General features: G+C 49.3%; 1 protein-coding gene across 4 annotated transcripts in view; it reads left to right on the top strand.

The window, feature by feature from the left end:
• Positions 1-4,268: 4,268 nt before the first annotated feature.
• LENG8 (leukocyte receptor cluster member 8) overlaps positions 4,269-17,190 on the top strand; it is a 132,284-nt gene continuing 119,362 nt past the window's right edge. For 3 of the 4 annotated variants that reach the window (XR_014966447.1, XR_014966446.1, XM_085616345.1), the window contains exon 1: positions 4,269-4,599. Coding sequence is in view for 2 of the 4 variants with exons in the window: in XM_085616345.1 (XP_085472471.1) it covers positions 4,562-4,599 (38 nt within the window). In the remaining 2 variants the exon portion in view is untranslated. The remainder of the gene's footprint in view (positions 4,600-17,190) is intronic. The other variant, XM_085616346.1, reaches the window with a different exon arrangement.

The raw sequence follows: 17,190 nt of genomic DNA, 5'->3' as shown, positions 1-17,190 counted from the left end.
ACAGTGAGTGGGTAATGTGTGAGAGCAGTGTATGTGGGGGCAGTGTGTCAAGGGGTCAGTGTGTGAGGAGGGGTCAGTGTGTGTAGTTTGTGTGAGAGGGGGCAGTTTGTGTAGTCTGTGTGAGAGGGGGACAGTGTGTGTCGTCTGTGTGAGGGGGGGCAGTGTGTGTGGACTGTGTGAGGGGGCAGTGTGTGTAGTCTGTGTGAGGGGGCAGTGTGTGTGGTCTGTGTGGAGGGGTAAGTGTGAGTGGTCTGTGTGGAGGGGTAAGTGTGAGTGGTATGTGTGAGGGGGGCAGTGTTTGTGGTCTGTGTGAGAGGGGGGCAGTGTGAACTTTGTTCATTTGTTAAATAAAGTTAAACAATCATTCTAATTTAAGCACAAAACCCCTAGCACCAATAGACATTAACCGACGAAAAAAAACAAAAATCTACTGATGCGTTTTAGAAACGCTTTGATCCTGTAAAGTTTGGGTTTTTGTTAAAATTTAGAAAAGGCACCTACTGGCATTGTACGAACTAGGGGGCAGTGTGTAAGAGGGCAGTGTGTGAGGGGGAATTGTATGAGGGCACAGTGTGAGTGTGTAAGGGTGCAGTGTGTGTGACCTAAAGTACTGTGAGTGGGTAATGTGTGAGAGCAGTGTATGTGGGAGCAGTGTGTCAAGGGGTCAGTGTGTGAGGAGGGGTCAGTGTGTGTGGTTTGTGTGAGAGGGGGCAGTGAGTGTAGTCTGTGTGAGAGGGGGGCAGTGTGTGTAGTCTGTGTGTGGTCTGTGTGAGGGGGCAGTGTGTGTGGTCTGTGTGAGGGGGCAGTGTGTGTAGTCTGTGTGAGGGGGCAGTGTGTGTGGTCTGTGTGGAGGGGTAAGTGTGAGTGGTCTGTGTGGAGGGGTAAGTGTGAGTGGTATGTGTGAGGGGGCAGTGTTTGTGGTCTGTGTGAGAGGGGGGCAGTGTGAAGTTTGTTCATTTGTTAAATAAAGTTAAACAGTAATTCTAATTTAAGCACAAAACACCTAGCAGCAATAGACATTAACCGACGAAAAAAAACAAAAATCTACTGATGCGTTTTAGAAACGCTTTGATCCTATAATGTTTGTGTTTTTGTTAAAATTTAGACAAGGCACCTACTGAAATCGTACAAAGTAGGGGGCAGTGTGTAAGAGGGCAGTGTGTGAGGGGGAATTGTATGAGGGCACAGTGTGAGTGTGTAAGGGTGCGGGCTGTGTGTGTGTGCAGGGTGTAAGAGTGCAGTGTGTGTGACCTAAAGTACTGTGAGTGGGTAATGTGTGAGAGCAGTGTATGGGGGGCAGCGTGTCAAGGGGTCAGTATGTGAGGAGGGGTCAGTGTGTGTGGTTTGTGTGAGAGGGGGCAGTGTGTGGAGTCTGTGTGAGAGGGGGGCAGTGCATGTAGTCTGTGTGAGGGGGACAGTGTGTGTGGTCTGTGTGAGGGGGCAGTGTGTGTGGTCTGTGTGGAGGGGTAAGTGTGAGTGGTCTGTGTGGAGGGATAAGTGTGAGTGGTATGTGTGAGGGGGCAGTGTTTGTGGTCTGTGTGAGGGGGCAGTGTGTGTGGTCTGTGTGAGGGGGCATCGTGTGTGGTCTGTGTGAGAGGGGGCAGTGTTGGTTAATGACTTGTCAGTAAACTGTATTTCTATTTTCTTTGAAGGCTGTATTAGTATTGAAAAAAAATACACAATCTGACAGTAGCTCACGTAAATGACTGCAGTGCCTTGGAAGTAAACTGTATTCTTATTTATTTGAGGGTGAGGGGGTGCAGAGTGTGAGGGGGCTAATGTGTGTAGGGCAGTGTGTGAGTTGGCATTTTGTGGGGTCTAATGTGTGTAGGGTAGTGTGTAAGGTGGCAGTTTGGGGGGTCTAATGTGTGTAGGGCAGTGTGTGAGGTGGCATTTTGTGTGGTCTAATGTGTGTAGGGCATTGTGTGAGGCAAAACAGAATAAAAGGATAAAAGTGCTGTTTGTAGAGAGAGTGATTTTTTGTTTGTTTTGCATGAGAATGTAAGCAGGAAACTCAGACAAAAGCATACGTGTTTGGATGCGTAAAGCAGAACACAGAGGCTGGAAACTATTGAAGACGAGGGCAGACAGCAAAACACAGAGAGGCGAGACAGGATAAAAGTGCTGTTTGTCTGTTTGTGGAGTGATTTTTTTTTCGCATAAGAATGTAAGAAGGAAAGGAAACAATGAACGTGTCTGGGTGCGTAAAGTTAAATTAAAAAAAAAATTCAAAGTAAATAAATATAATAGACGCATGCAAAACTCATAGGCACGAGGTCAAGTAGTGAGTCGCGCAAAGCCGAAAATCAGAAAAAGATGCGAGAAAGAAAAGGCGGAGGGGAACTACATGGAAGAGGAGAGACGCGTGGGCGGTTAAAAAAAAAAACATTCAAAGTAAATAAATATAATAGACGCATGCAAAACTCATAGGCACGAGGTCAAGTAGTCAGCCACACAAAGCCCAAAAAAAAAAAATGCGAGAAAGAGAAGGCGGGGCAGAACTACACAGAAGGGGAGAGACGCGTGGGCTGAGAGGAGCCTGTGAGAACGCACGGCGGAGATCAAAGAAAAGGTGTGCGACCATATGGAGAGTGAGGGGGTGTGCAGCCTGGTGAGCTGAATACGTGTGGCAACAGAGGGAGAGCGTGGCGCGCGCACGAAGTGTCTGGTAGAAAATGGAAGCTGTAAAGAATGCACGTGGTTGTGGCAGTTGTTGACAATGCGCGTGATTGTGTTCACATGAAGTGTACGCGATCCGCAGTTAGGTAGACTTTTCAGACTGCTTACTATAATCTCGCCTATCCATCCCTGCGGGATAGAATAGGCGAGACCTAAAAAAAGAAATTTTTTATTAGGAAGTATTTCAAACATATGACTTCTTTGCAGCGAGGGCAATTTGGTACGGGCCTGTTCGATGGCCGCCGCAACGCTTGAGGCTCAGCTGCATACTGGACTGGTGTGCTCACTGGCTCTTTGCAGCAATTATTCTGTTATCAGCCGACTCGTGGATGAAACAACTCCTGCTGCGAATGCGCTGCGACCTTTCGTCTAGCAACGGCCTACGCACTCTTCTCAGTCAGACACTGCGACCTCTCAGCGGTAACTGGAGCACAGTAGTGTGCTGTGCTCCACTGTGCCGGCTAGCCGCTGTCTGTGCTGGGGCCGTCCGAGTCCGTTAATCGCAGTGCGGCGGGGCTCAGCTTCACATTAATTTCAAAAATATTACTCCCTGTTAAAAGCATTACTGCGTGCAGCCCTGCCCTCCCTCCAACAAAATTGCAACCACCCGTTCGCACCACCGAAGCAGGACATCCGACCACGCCGATTAGTTTCTGCGCGGCCAGTGGCAGGAATTGTTACAATGTAGCTACAGCTGCTCAGCTAACCCCAATCAGCCGCTTGCTGGGAGCCGCGCGCACGCGATGGCTCGCTGCCTCTCAACCAGCGTTGAGGCGGTTTCAGTCTGTGAGTCATTAATAGCAGTCCTGCCGTTAAGATAGCCGAGTGGCAGGCCAGGCGCTATCCCTATAATGCATGACTTCGCATTTCAGTGCAGTCATGCGGACCACCACACTGAAAAGCGTTAGGCTCATGCCTGATGCGTGATACTTGGCAGGGATGCGTCCCTCGATCGTCGCCAAAATAAAGTGATGGAAGAGGCAATCAGGTAAGTCCAGTAAATACTTTATTCAAGAGTTAAAGAAATAACACATTCAGCTTGCCATGGTGAAGGCACAAGTCACCAGAGCCAACATTCTAACTCAGGCTCGCACCGAACATTCTAAAGGGAAAGACTAAGAGGGACAGAGAGGCGCTGCCGCCTCTGGCCAGTGTTCGAGCCTCGAGGTCGCGTCCACATCCTGTGATTCTTGGCAAATCACTTAATCTCCCCGTGCCTGAATGTGTAATGTGAAGCGCTCCAATACCTTCTGGTCGAGTTCGCGCTATATAAATATGCAACAAAAAAAGTGGAGACAATCACAACACCTAAGAAAACCGTTGTCAACAAACTGGGTAGTAAAAGCGCAGAAAATCTAAATACCGACTAGCCCTTCCTTGTATTTTGCATGGAGAGATCTCCCGCTATCGAGTAAGGGAGAGTAAATGATACAATCAGAGGGAGAACTTGTAGCTTAACCAGAAGTAATTGCATCTGCCATCTTGACAGTCTAGCGCTCTTAATGAATCGCTACATCCCCTGTCGCCGAGACTCACGTTACGTAAACAGAATAGTTGTGTCCTATGTCTATGTCTATAGCCAATGTCAGAGGGTGGGGCACGTCACATTGACGTGTTGCTTTCAGAGCCACAGAGAACCGTCCTCCATCTTATGCTGAGTGTTATACAGAAGTCTCTATACTTGGCAGTTCCAAGAACAATAGGAGGTTCCAGAGTTTTGTGCGCGGCCGCTCGCTGTTGTCAGGAGAGACCAGAACAGCGCGTGCCCCCGCGCGGGCGAGGAGAGGAGCCGTCCTCGGGCCTCGAGGGGAAATAACAGCAAGGGGCCGCCGCCATCTTAGACAGCACTGGGCCGGGAGAAGGGGCAGATACCAGACCTGACATGGCGACCAACTTGGGGGATCCGCGGGGCGCAGAATGGTGAGAGGGTGGTCTTTTGTGAGGGTGCGTTGTCTGTTTGCTTCTTGGTCTGTTCATTCGCACCCGTGCTGCTGGGGATCTACCACTCAGCCCGGAAGTACACGGGATGCGCAGCCTGGAAATTGGCCCATAGTATATCATGTAGATTTAATTCATGTAAATATCATTCATTTTCTGAAGTACGGTGAATTTACTATGTTCACTAGTAAAACCCCCTTGTTAGTTACGTTGAACCTGCATTTTCAACCTCAGTCAAAATCCATGTAAAACGCCCTGGCTGTCTGTCTCTCCCCCCCCCCCCCCTCCCCTCATATTTATACTATCCTGTGTCCCGAGTTATAAAGCGCCGCGAGAATCGTTTTTGGGGTCTGTCTGGAAGGGATTCTGTGGGTTGTTTTGACAACAAATGTTAACAATGGGAATGCAGCCGAGAAAGCTACATCGTATCCCCCCCCAGGACTCCGCCCAAAATGAGTGCTTGAACTCTTCGTCCTCGTAGAACGTAGACATGCGAATGGCATTCTTATTGTGTCCTACGTTATACCTCCATAAGCGCTCTCAGACGCCCTAAGAAAGACAGAAAAGATTGGTACTTAACCTAAAACAATATCACGAACATAATTGATACTCGGTTCAACAGTTTTATGCGGTTACCCGTAGTACCCCATTGGATATGGTCCACGCTTTCCGTTAAGTCATTCCGTCCCACCCTTCCTTTCCCAGTCAATACAAAGCTATTGCTCTACTTCTAATTTTGTAGAATGGCCTGGTCTTGGGCCACTACACAGAAAGGGAGTTGGAGCGAGGGGTTACCGACTTGTTCGTGGAGGCCTCCTACTTCTGGAATATAACAAGCATCAAGAGTCACAGATGAGCCTTTCGCAAGCAGTTGCTGCGACATTTGTGATTAGGACCGGTCTTTTCGTGTTTGTCCTCTCTGGGTTGCCTCGCCAGATTTTCGCTGTAATTTCTTTGCTCTTAACCTGACAAATCTTACGTTTGAGTTTGTAATGTAGTTTATAGAACAGTACAGTACCCCTTTTGTTACAGAGTATCTACAACAATAGGATTTAGACATTTGTTAAACGTGGTTCTTGTTGCAAGCGTGATATAGGCACAACAGTGACAGTCTAGTTTTTCAGTACAGCACGATCCAAAATCATTAATAGGCAAGGAAAAATAAGACATGTTTAAGTGCTTGAGATATCTAAAATGATACATAAATGTTAATCGTATGTTGCTTTTTTGTTTCCTTTTAAGTCCTAATTATGTGTCACCTCGTGTGATGTGCAGAAATTCTGCCTACTCGTCCCCCCATACCAATGTGTCTGAATTGGTGCCCCGCCGTTCCCCGCATACTAATAGCAGATTGTGAGCTGTACAGATCCCACATAGAGTTCATTTTAACATGCGTTACCATGTTACTGAGGCTGTTTTTGCAGCACAGGTAAGGCGAAGATAATTAATAGAGAGGACACTTCGAAATTATCATTTTAAGGTTCAGACCCTTCACAAAAGGCAATGGGATCATAGGAAGTGAAGCGTTCTACATCTCTTTGAAGATGAAGGTATTGGAGACTTTAAAAAAAAAAGAATCTACCTCGCATGGTAATAAAGCAAGTTCCAAAGAAGGGCGTTAACCAAATGTGCAATGTTGGATCCGAGTTTGTGAGTTGGGTTGTAAAAGGGGCCTCATGTCTTGTATAGGTAGGGCCTTCCCCCTTGAAATGCACCGCATGCGCTGTCTGCTGCAAGACATATTGTCTGCTTATAGTGGTTTTAGCTCACTCCCATTACTTATCATTGGTTGGGTTCATCACGGTCATCAGCTTGCATCGTGTTATCTTGTGTTGGCTTTATTTCTTCTTGGTGCATTTACCCCTCCCCTGGAGCATGGACGCATTACTTGTGGTGCTCTGCACTTTTTTCAGACACTTTTAAACCACGCCCTTGTTTTTAGGTCTCGCCTGAGCCATCGCATGTGCTGCTCTGGCGAGACATTTGCTAAGCAGTATTTCTAAGTGCTACCAAAGCGGCCACCAGCTTGCGGTCACACGCACAAGCGTGTGCACGCCGCGTCTCGCCGTAATTGTAAACGTATGACAAATTTGCTTTCACCGTCGTGCGGCGGGCGCTCGCGCCCGGACCACTTTAGAAGCCGGGCTTGTCTTGTGTCTATGATCGTGATCGATTTCACTTTCACGGCGGCCGCACAGCATTTCTACCCTGCTTTTTTCCCTGTATGAATCAGGCCAGAAAACACATTCCACCAAAGCCCTAAAAGATACCTTGTCCCAGGAGCACTATTGTTACCGCTGTACATTTCAAAAGCTTCCTTATCCGATTTTGCTAACACCGCCATCTGCCTTCTCCTTGCCTGCTCTTTGAACGCTCCTCCCCCGCCACGTCTTGTCGTAACTGTAAACATATGCCATATTTGCTTTCACTTACGCGCTGCGGGAACTCGCGCCCTCACCACTTTAGAAGCCAGTCTTGTCTTGTATCTATGATCGCGATCAGTTTAACTTTCACGGGCGGCCGCACAGCTTATCATCTTTGAGAGACATAATTCCTCAAAGGGGTATTGATGTCCTCTGTGCTCAATGTGAGAGCAATTTTATGTATAACTGCTATCTTAGGAGGCCATGCGTCTTTTAAAATATAACAATGACATGAAAATCTAACCTATATTACAATGTTGTCTACCGCACGCTCGGAACCCTCCTTGCAATAAAAAAAAATAGCTCGACGTTATAGAGATAAAGGTCAGAGTTTGTCACAACGCATACATCCATCCAATCCCTGAAGAGGGAAGCTGCAAACATCTGTGATGCCACTAGTATTCTTCCACCCTCACGCACATTTTCGCTTCACCCACCTACTCGCCCAATGATATAGGAAGGCTGAAAGGAGTGACATTTTCATCACTCATCCTCAATTCTGCTTACTGCGTGATACTGATTTGGAGTGGACGCTCACCGTGGACCATTCTTCATGAGACAACCAGGATCATAAATCCTTCTCTCATTTTGCCTGTGCTTTGGCTATCAACGTCAAAGACTAGCATAGCTTCTTTGCACAGATTCGTAATGCGCTGTCCACCCTCCACTCAGAGACGTTTTAAGGCATGGGCAAAGTGGGCTCTGGCCCATGGCCTCAGCCTTTCAGGGGGCCCTGACAGAGCCAGCTCTGTTCTGCAAAGGGCCTTGCCCTGATGACCTTAAATACGTTTTCAACATATTGTTGTAAAGAGCGTTTTTCTATCATTTATTTTTAATCGGTTAGAGTCTATTACAGACATTTGGCAGACAAAATGTCTTTGTTTCTTGCAACATCCATATAAAAAGTTTCTTTTAGATCAATACAAGACCTCACATATGTGAAATGGGAGGGTATCGCGGAGATTTACAGTAATATTAGTGAGCTGCTGCTGTGTTACAATACTGAAAACAAAATATCACTTTTCCTGAATATCGGAGTACGCACATTTAGGATTTGAGCAAAGAGGGCATGTAAGAGCTGAAACTGGATCATTAAAATCAAAGCTGTTCCGAACAGTGGCCCCCAAAATATATTTGGCCCGGGGCCCCTAAAATCCTTAAAACGTCCCTACCTCCTGTACAACAAGCATTGGCATAGCCAATAGGTCTCGCCTTTGGGACCTTATAAGTGTTTAGCCATGCAACAGTTGCATAACTAAACACTTATAAGGTCCCAAAAGCGAGACCTATTGGCTATGCAAAGTGGCCGTGGGGCTGCGAAAGTGAAAGCGATCACGATCAAACATCAAAGCGGCCGAAAGTGAAAGTAATCGCGGTAAAACGCGGCGCGCGCGCGCCCGCGCACATGCACTGTAGCTCTAGGCTGGCCTGGTAGCACTTTTTGGAGCCCTCTCAATAAGTCTCGCCAGACCAGCGCATGCGCTGGGTCAGGCGAGACCTAAAAAGTATAGCTTTATTTATTTCATGCGTTTGTGTTTTCCTGTTAATCCACCCCACCAGCTTCGAGGCTCCTTATCAAGTGCAGCAAGGACGCAAAGTTATGGTATCATGAAACGGCCTTCCTTGTTTAGTTGAGCACTCTTTCCCAGTAGGGGAGTGTCACACCGAGCCCCTTCTGGTTTCCTTGGGGCAAAGAACCCAACCAGGAAGTTTCTCTGTGATTCCTGACTTTAACAAAGAGTTTCAAAGAAAAAGTTGACAGTCAACGATTTCAAGCATGCGATATCGAGCAGAAAGTTTAATTTTGAAAACTCAGAATACTATAGGTAGTGTAAGTGGTGATTTAAATGGGCATGGGCTGTCCGGTACTTAGCACCTACACTACTTTTATTTCAACATTGAAATAACAGCACTTCTCAGCAGGAATGCAGTACTTTTCTTTATTTGTTCATTCATTTTTCTATGTAGTTATTTGTAGAGAGGAAACTGTCATCCACAGGCATCCTAGCACTAGAACTGCAGAGAGACACATAGGGTGGGGGACAAACTAGAGCCAGAAAGGCACACACAACTGAAAAAACAAGCATTGGCATAGCCAATAGGTCTTGCCTTTGGGACCTTATAAGTGTTTAGCCATGCAACAGTTGATGTTGTCGCACCAAGGATATTGTGCTGGATAACTTCAGCACAATATCCTTGGTGCAACAACATCAACTTTTGCATGGCTAAACACTTATAAGGTACAAGGTTTAGCCATGCAACAGGTGATGTTGTTGCACCAGGGATATTGTGCTGCAAAACTAAATACTTATAAGGTCCCAAAAGCGGGACCTATTGGCTATGCCAATGCTTGTTAATTGGCTTGTCAGTGTTTGTTATACGCTAGCTCGTGATTGGCAATTGGGCTTACTTGTTACCGCCTTGTCCTCTTTTAGTAAGACCCATTTCGACAGGCCAACGCATCTTTGTTCCCTTGACGTCCCGTGTTGTGTTGATCTGCTCTGTATGTCCTCTACGGCTTTCCATCCAGCTGCCCCTCGTCCGCCTGTACTAGGGTTGCATTTAACGCTAATATTCCTCGAGGACACCACTCGTCCCCGCTCCATCCGTTCTGTCCCGGTCTACGGCTAGCACTGCTCGGTGATTCAACACGTGTGGTTAAATCAGAGGCCCCAGAGCGGCTCTGAGATTATGTGTAAGTGCCGCGATTTCTCCTCCTCTTTCCACGGTACTTCCCTCATCACAGACGCTTTTACTGGCAGTGGTTTCACGAGCACCAGGGCCACGCACTTTCCTCACTCCATCTGTTGTGCTGGGATTTCTCCTCCCTTGTTTGGGGAGGCGCCTCCCTCTCCCCACCTGACTGACTGAAGTTGTATTTCGTCTGTTGAGCGTGTACCGCACCCCCACCCCTTTCACTGAGCCTCAGCGCTGCGCACTCTTGACGCACAGGAAGCTTTGAGTGGGAGGTTTATAAACTTCAGAGCCTCAGACCCTAGACTTCTCCGTCGAGGTGAGCCTGTCTCACGTTTTTCAAGTCCCATCGAGATTTGTCTCGTCCGTGCCTCTGAAAGTGTTGCTGGAAATTTCAATCCCTGTCAGTCAGATGGACTTGATATATTTAACACCCCGTGCCTCGATCCTGCTCCCCTTATCCGTTTAATTCCAGTGTCCGTTTGTGTTTACCATTTGTGTTTAGCGTGAACGCGGTCTGTCTTGATTTCCCCCAGCCCACCCCGTCCGCCGGTGCACCCTGCTTTCTGTTCCTGTTATGCAAATTTGAATGTGTTTCAGTACATGGTTAGCTGTCCGCTCTTATCGGAAAAGCAATGTCATTAACACCGATGATACTGTATTTATATGTAGCATTCATTTGTCCTGGATCGCCATCTTAAAGGATTTATTTAACCTGTGTTTTTGAGGCAAGTTTGACAGGCGTGACATGACCGGTTTTCAGCCCGAATGCGTCAAGATTGTTTTTCCTTTTCTTTCAAGGTCCTAAGTGGAGGCAGTCCAGGCCAGCGATCATTTGTCTAAAATGGAAGTAAAATCTTGAGGAAAAAGTAAAAAAAAAAAAAAAACGACAGTGAAAAATATCAACGTTCCAGAGATTGATGGCAAATCCAAAAAAAAGTCCATTCAACTACTGATTAAATGTAGTTTCAACATAAGTAGCACACTAAGACACCTCTCTTTAGCTGCCCATATGGAGTCCTGATATCTAGGTCAGTTCCAAGAGACCCTTTAGGGTTCTGTGCACTTTTTAAATGCAGTCAGTGAGGTCCTGTCTTCTACATCCATCTTTCTGCAGCCTCCGTGCATTCTGATGGCAAGGCCAGGGCTTTAAGTGGGATGAAACAACGGGGCGTCTCAAAGGGGCGTGGCCAATGTAATTAAGGGCGTGGCTTAAAACCACTCAAGCTAAACATCTGTGCTTAGCATAGCGTGCGGCCTGACTGGCATTTAGCTACTTCTGTCGTTGCATCCAGATATATAATACAACACTGAACATTATACCTACAAGACAGGACTAATGGCTATATCACATATACATGGGTTAAGGACCCAATCAGATGAACACATAGGTCACAAAGACACTAAAACAAACCGACACACAGACATAATCACATGCATAAACATTTAAAAACAGGTGTACAGATCCAGATTTGCAAAAACATGCAGTCACGCAATCACTGAGACACAAACCAAACACACAGGAACTTTTATACAAACGCACACAACTTTAAAAAAAAGTCAGGAGGGTGTAAAAGTGATATATCATTCACCCTCCCGACTTTTCCAAAGTTGCACAGTCACCCATCAACAACGACGTCACTGACTGTGTGTGTGCACGGGCGCAAGGTAGCGTGAGATACACTGAGGAAATTACATATCACACCTACTGCTCTTCTACTCTATCCTTCCTTATACCTCATACTGCTCTCCAAACTTTCCTACGTTCAAAACAACACTAAACTCCTCCACACTTCACTCCTTCTCCCTATTGACTCTCCCCTCACACCTTTCTTCTGCCACATAGTATTCTAATCCTCACTATACTACATTAACCCTCATGCCAGTCCTGCCTGCCACCTGGCCCCTACTGAATCGTGGTGAGTGGCTCTCCCGTTGGGGCGGCTGGCTTGGGTGTGCGATAGCTGTACCGCGGGGCCTGGGCCTATCCCTCTCATAGCTGAGACTCCTCGCCCTTTGCCTCTCTTGGTTGACCCTGCGACGAGGGTGGCGCTCCCCCATGTCTCCGCGTTTTCCTGCTGCTTCTGCCCCCACGGCCCCAACTTCCTCTTCTGCTTGTGCTGTGGGGGCCGGTACTGGCGCAGCCGTGATATTGCCCACACATCGCTGGCCCGGCCGCTGTACCAAATCGCCATCCCTGCTCCTTCGCTCCAGGGCCCGCTGGCCTGGTGGGCGCCTGCTATGGCCTGCCATCACGAGGGGTGACACCAGTGGCTTTCTCCTCGTCCTTTTCCTCAGCTTGGCCGCCTGCTTCATAAGTACCTGGACTTTTGCCATTGGACCCAGATCGTCTGCTCCACTTTCTCCCGCCGCGGCGTGCTCCACACATCCCAGGGCAGGGCTCTGCGGCCTTGTCTCAGTTGCAGGCCCTCTCCTACTGTTCGGTGTCCTTTCTCACCTGCTCATGTCCGGCCATGGGGGGAAACCGACCCTAAACGACCCAAGATCGCCTTCGATCGCGCAGGCAAACTCGCCAGGATGGCTCGTTTGCTGTTGGGGGTGACCCTGCCGCCCAAAGAGATGTGGCCCTAACATGGGAAGACGATCTGAAGACCATCGTGCCGCTCCTTCAAATGGACAAGATTCTTGAGCTATTCTGGAACAAGAATGAGGATATGGAGGCTCATTCCCGCAGGAGCAACCTCTGCATCATGGGTGTGCCCGAACCCACCAATATCTAAAAAAAATGGAGGACTTTGTGGAGCAGCTCATTCGCAAACTTTTTGGTGATGTCCTATCCTCCGTTTTCATCGATCGGGCGCACCGCTGCCTTGGCCCATGCCCTTCCCCTGGCCTGCCGGCTCGCCCCATACTTGCCAAACTCCTGAACTTCAGGAACCGGGATTCCATTCTTCGAGCGGCCAGGGAGAGGGGTGAGATTCGTCAGCAGGGCATCTCCTTGTCGTTCTACCCCGACTACACTATGGCGGTGCAGGCTGCTCGCCGGGAGTTTCTCCCGACGAAGCGGATCCTTCAAAAGCATGAAGTCTCCTATTCCCTGGTATATCCCGCCAAACTACGAGCCAGGCAGGCCGGGCTCCAAGTTGCTCCTCTTTCCGGATCCCAAAGACGCATTGACCTTCGTGAAGAAACTGGACCGGACACAACGTTCTTCTCCTGATAACTCTCAGGCCACTGCTGATGGCAACTTGAGTGATAATGACTGAACCTTATTGGTCGCCTGACACTATCACTTTCTGCACTCCCTGTTGCTCAGTTACCTTTTTGGATCCCGCCCATTTTTGAAATTTTCTCCTCCACAGGGCTCTATATACCATGACCACTCTTTGGGCTCGTTGCCACCCGATTCCCTGGTGACAATCCTTTCTGTTGTCTGCTACGACCTGTGGCTTGGCCACCCCGTCTCTCTGGCAGGGGAGTATGCTGGGCCATGCCATGCCTCCACGGGATGACTCCCTTTTTGGACATAGACTTTTCCCTTCCCAGTTGTGTGTCCCCGGGGTGGGTGGGGGTGGAATCTCAGCCTGATTGGGGGGTGGTGGGGGGTTCTTGGGATTTGTTGCCTCCCTCTGAGGGCCTATTGTTTGTATTGATGTATGCCTTTTATATCTGGGCATTTCATGCCACGTCATCCTAACCGCACAGCTTTTTATATTGCACTCCTCTCTTTCACTGCATTGTGTCCCCATAGTACATCTGCCTCCACTCGCTATTCAGGGGATTTTTGGATATTGGCACTATCTCCTCCGAATGTGGCTTTTGTTTTAATCTTGATTTTGGCGCTTTCCTGCACTTCAAATGTCATTGCATTGTGCTTCTTATGTTCCTTGTTGCATTTCTCCTCCATACTGCACAAGGTTCTTTCTGCACTTTTAACCTTCCTCGACATTCACTACTCTGACAAGGCACTATGACAGATACCACGCTCTGGACCTGGAACGCCCACGGTCTTAATGACCACGTAAGGCTCGCCTGGTCCATGCCCACCTCTCCCGGCATATGGTAGACATTTGTTTCACCTGCTACCTCCTCCAGACTCCTCTCTAGGCACTGGGGAGAAATACATTCCTTCTTCTACTCTAACTACTCCTGTGGGGTGTCTATCATGCTGCGCAGAGGGCTTCCATGGCAGACCTCCCAGGTGATCATTGACGCTGAGGGGCCTTTGGTACTAAACGGCACCCTCCAGGCCCAACCATTGACCTTGGCTGCGCTCTACGGTTCCAACAATGATGACCCGGATTGCTTTGCGTAGGTTTGGCACCACAACTCTTCCCTGGGCCCGGCTGCGCTCCTCTTGGGGGGGAGGGGGAGGGGGACTTTGACGTTATACTGTCTACCACACTAGATTGCTCCGGTCCACATACTTCCCATCCGCGCGCAGCTTCACTATTGAGCTCTATTCTCATTGATAACTCCTTATATAACGCGTGGCGCCAAACTCGCCCGGCGTGGGCACTTGTGTAACAGGCTCCCGTGGCTGCTGGTCCCGTTTGGACCACCACTCCGGACGCATTTGCTTGGCTCACCTCTGTTGAGCATATGGCGCGCACCCTCTCGGATCACGCTCCTGTTCGCCTCTGTCTGTGCCTCCCTCACTCCATACGTCACACGTTCTCTTGGCGGCTTCCCCGTAATGCACTACGGGGCTCTGTCTTCTGCGACGAGATACAAAAGATATAAAAATTATTTAGAGCATAATGAGGGCACTGTTGACTCCCCTTCCACGCTTTGGGAAGGATTTAAGGCCGTCATCCGTGGGGAATGCATTTATAAGCAGTCCGGTGTCTTCCGATCTATTTGCCCCACTCTTGATAAATTAGAGACGGATATTAAGGCTCTTGACTCCTCCCGGGACCCTAACCCTGACACGCTTGCTCAGATCCGGGGGAAGCTTACCAACTTTGCAGACGAGACCAACAGAGAGCTTGCGTTCCTGGATAGGGAGGCGACGGTGCGTCGCTTCGGTGGGGGTGACTGCCCTGGCAAGACCCTTGCCAACCTCCTCCGCTCTCCTCGCGCTATGTCCTATATTACCGCCCTCCAGGACTGAGGCCCTGACAGAACCACTTCCCCATAGGAGATCAAGGCGCGTTTCTTCGCATTTTATTCACAACTTTACACTGCCGGGACTGTGCCCCCGCGTGAGGTTCTCGATCAATATTTCAATACCCTTCAGCTCCTCCGTCTTGGTAACCCTCACCGGGAATTCCTTGATGAGCCCTTCTCCAAAGAAGAAATCCTTGCTGCTATTAATGGCATGCCTGGTGATGAGGCCTCCGGTTCGGACGGCCTGCCAGCGTCCTTTTACAAGGCCATCGCACCCCTCCTGGTCCCTCACTTAGCTGCCCTGTATAACGAATCTTTTGAGAACGGTCAGTTCCCCCCCTTCGCTCTGTGAGGCTTTACTCGCGCTACTTCTTAAACCGGACAAACCCCCGGAGCTCTGTGATGCCTATAGTCTCCTCTCATTAATTAATACGGATAACAAGATCTTTGCCAAACTCGTCGCCGGTTTCCCCTAATGTCGCTCATTGCTCGCCTGGATTCATTCCTGGCCGCGCGACCTCCCATAACCTCCGGACTATATTCTCTGCCCTACATCAAATTAACTGCAAGCTCCCGGCAGTTGCTGCCCTGCTGGACGCCACCAAAGCCTTTGACACCCTAGAGTGGCCCTTTCTCTTTTATCTCCTCCCTTGCCTGGGCTTTAGCCCGGTCTTCATACGCAAAATACAACTTCTCTACACCGTTCCCACTGCCCGCCTCCGGATTAAAGGTCAAATATCGGAGCCAATCTCTATTGCGATGGACACCAGTCAGGGGTGTCCGCTGTCACCCATGCTCTTCGCCATGGAACCCCTCGCTGCTAGACTCTGCCAGCACCACACCCAGAGATGTCTTGGCTTCGCGGCTCGCGCTCTTGCCGTTTCCATATATGCGGACGACGTTGCAAACCCTCAGGAGAATCTCAGTCCTCTTGTTCGCGAGGTGATACGGTTCAGGGGCTACTCCGGTATCCAGGTTAACTGGAATAAGTCTGTGCTTTTCCCCCCTCACTGATGCCACGGTCCCCTTTACGCCAGAGTACCCCTTTGTGTGGGCGTCGGGTCCAACAAGATACTTGGGTATCTGGCTGAATAGGGACGTAGACTAACTTTGGAGGGCTAATTTTGGCCGTGCTGTGGACTAGTTTGAGTCCAAGATTCCCCTCTGGCATAGGTTACCCTTGTCACTGACTGGTTGCATAGCCATCTCCAAGATGGTGGTGCTCCCGAAGTTTTTGTATTGATTTGTCAATATTCCCATCCCTCCCACTGCCCACTTTTTTTGCAAATTACGCTCATTGCTCATCACTCTGGGCTGGTCGACAGCCCAGAATTGCTTATAATATCCTCACTCTCCCGGTGTCGCCTGGTGGTCTTGGTGCCCCTGATTTTAAACTTTACGCTCTCAGCGCTCATGCCAGTTTTCTCCATTTCTGGCTCCACCAACTCCTTTTCAGCCGCATGTCGCAGTGGAGGCCGGCCTTGCTGCCCCATGGACGCTCACGGCTGCCTTATTCGCCCTGGCGAAACTCCCACGCACCGAGACTGGCACGGTGGAGACTCTGCGCTGGACCTGGGACGGGCTTCATAAACTCTCCGGCTCCAGCATGCTCTCCGCGAATGCCATGCACCCCCCCCCCCCCCCACCCCCCCAGTCAACCGGGATGGTCAGGCATGCAACCCGCTTGGGCTCTCTACAGTGTCGGACCTCTACCCTGGTGACACATTCTTCACCCTGGCTGTCGACCTTGGACACTCTGCTCTACTATCAATTAAGGGCTATTTGCAGGGAGCTTCATCCCTCGTTTCACCAGCCTCCTTCCTCGATCGCCACTCTTAACCTCTTTTCACATCCTTCTTCCCCTGTAAGCTGGTCACCAAGATTTATGCCCTTGCACTGGCAGCATCTCCCATTTCTACAGACCGGGTGCGGGTGGTGTGGTGTGAGGACCTGGGTGTTGAACTCTCTCAAGGGGACTGGCTTTTTTGTTGCTATCCGCCTCATCCACTTTAAGTATTTACATAGGCTTTACCGTACTCCTGCTCAGCTGCACAAGATGGGTATTATCCCCAGTGATGTCTGTGATATTCCGCTCCTGCGGCAGACTTTTCCCACCTAGCCTGGCTGTGCCCTCAATCTCCACATACTGGTGCGAGGTGTGTGCCGCTATTTCTGAGATCACATCGTCACCGGTCCAGCCTGACAGTCTGCTTTGCCATTTAGGCTTCGTGAAATTTTGCCCAGATGATGCGTGCCGCCTGACTGCGATACTTCTTGTTCTTGCGAGGAGTAGGGTCTCCATGTGCTGGGGTCGCAGGCTTGTACCTAAGGTTGACACTTGGCTTGAGGATGCTTCTCGGTGTCGGACACTCCTGTCCGAATTCTG

Source organism: Triturus cristatus, chromosome 7 (assembly GCF_964204655.1).
Source record: "Triturus cristatus chromosome 7, aTriCri1.1, whole genome shotgun sequence".
Taxonomy (NCBI): Eukaryota; Metazoa; Chordata; class Amphibia; order Caudata; family Salamandridae; genus Triturus; species Triturus cristatus.
Note: the sequence above shows the minus strand (reverse complement) of the source record. Positions and strands in the feature narration are given on the sequence as shown.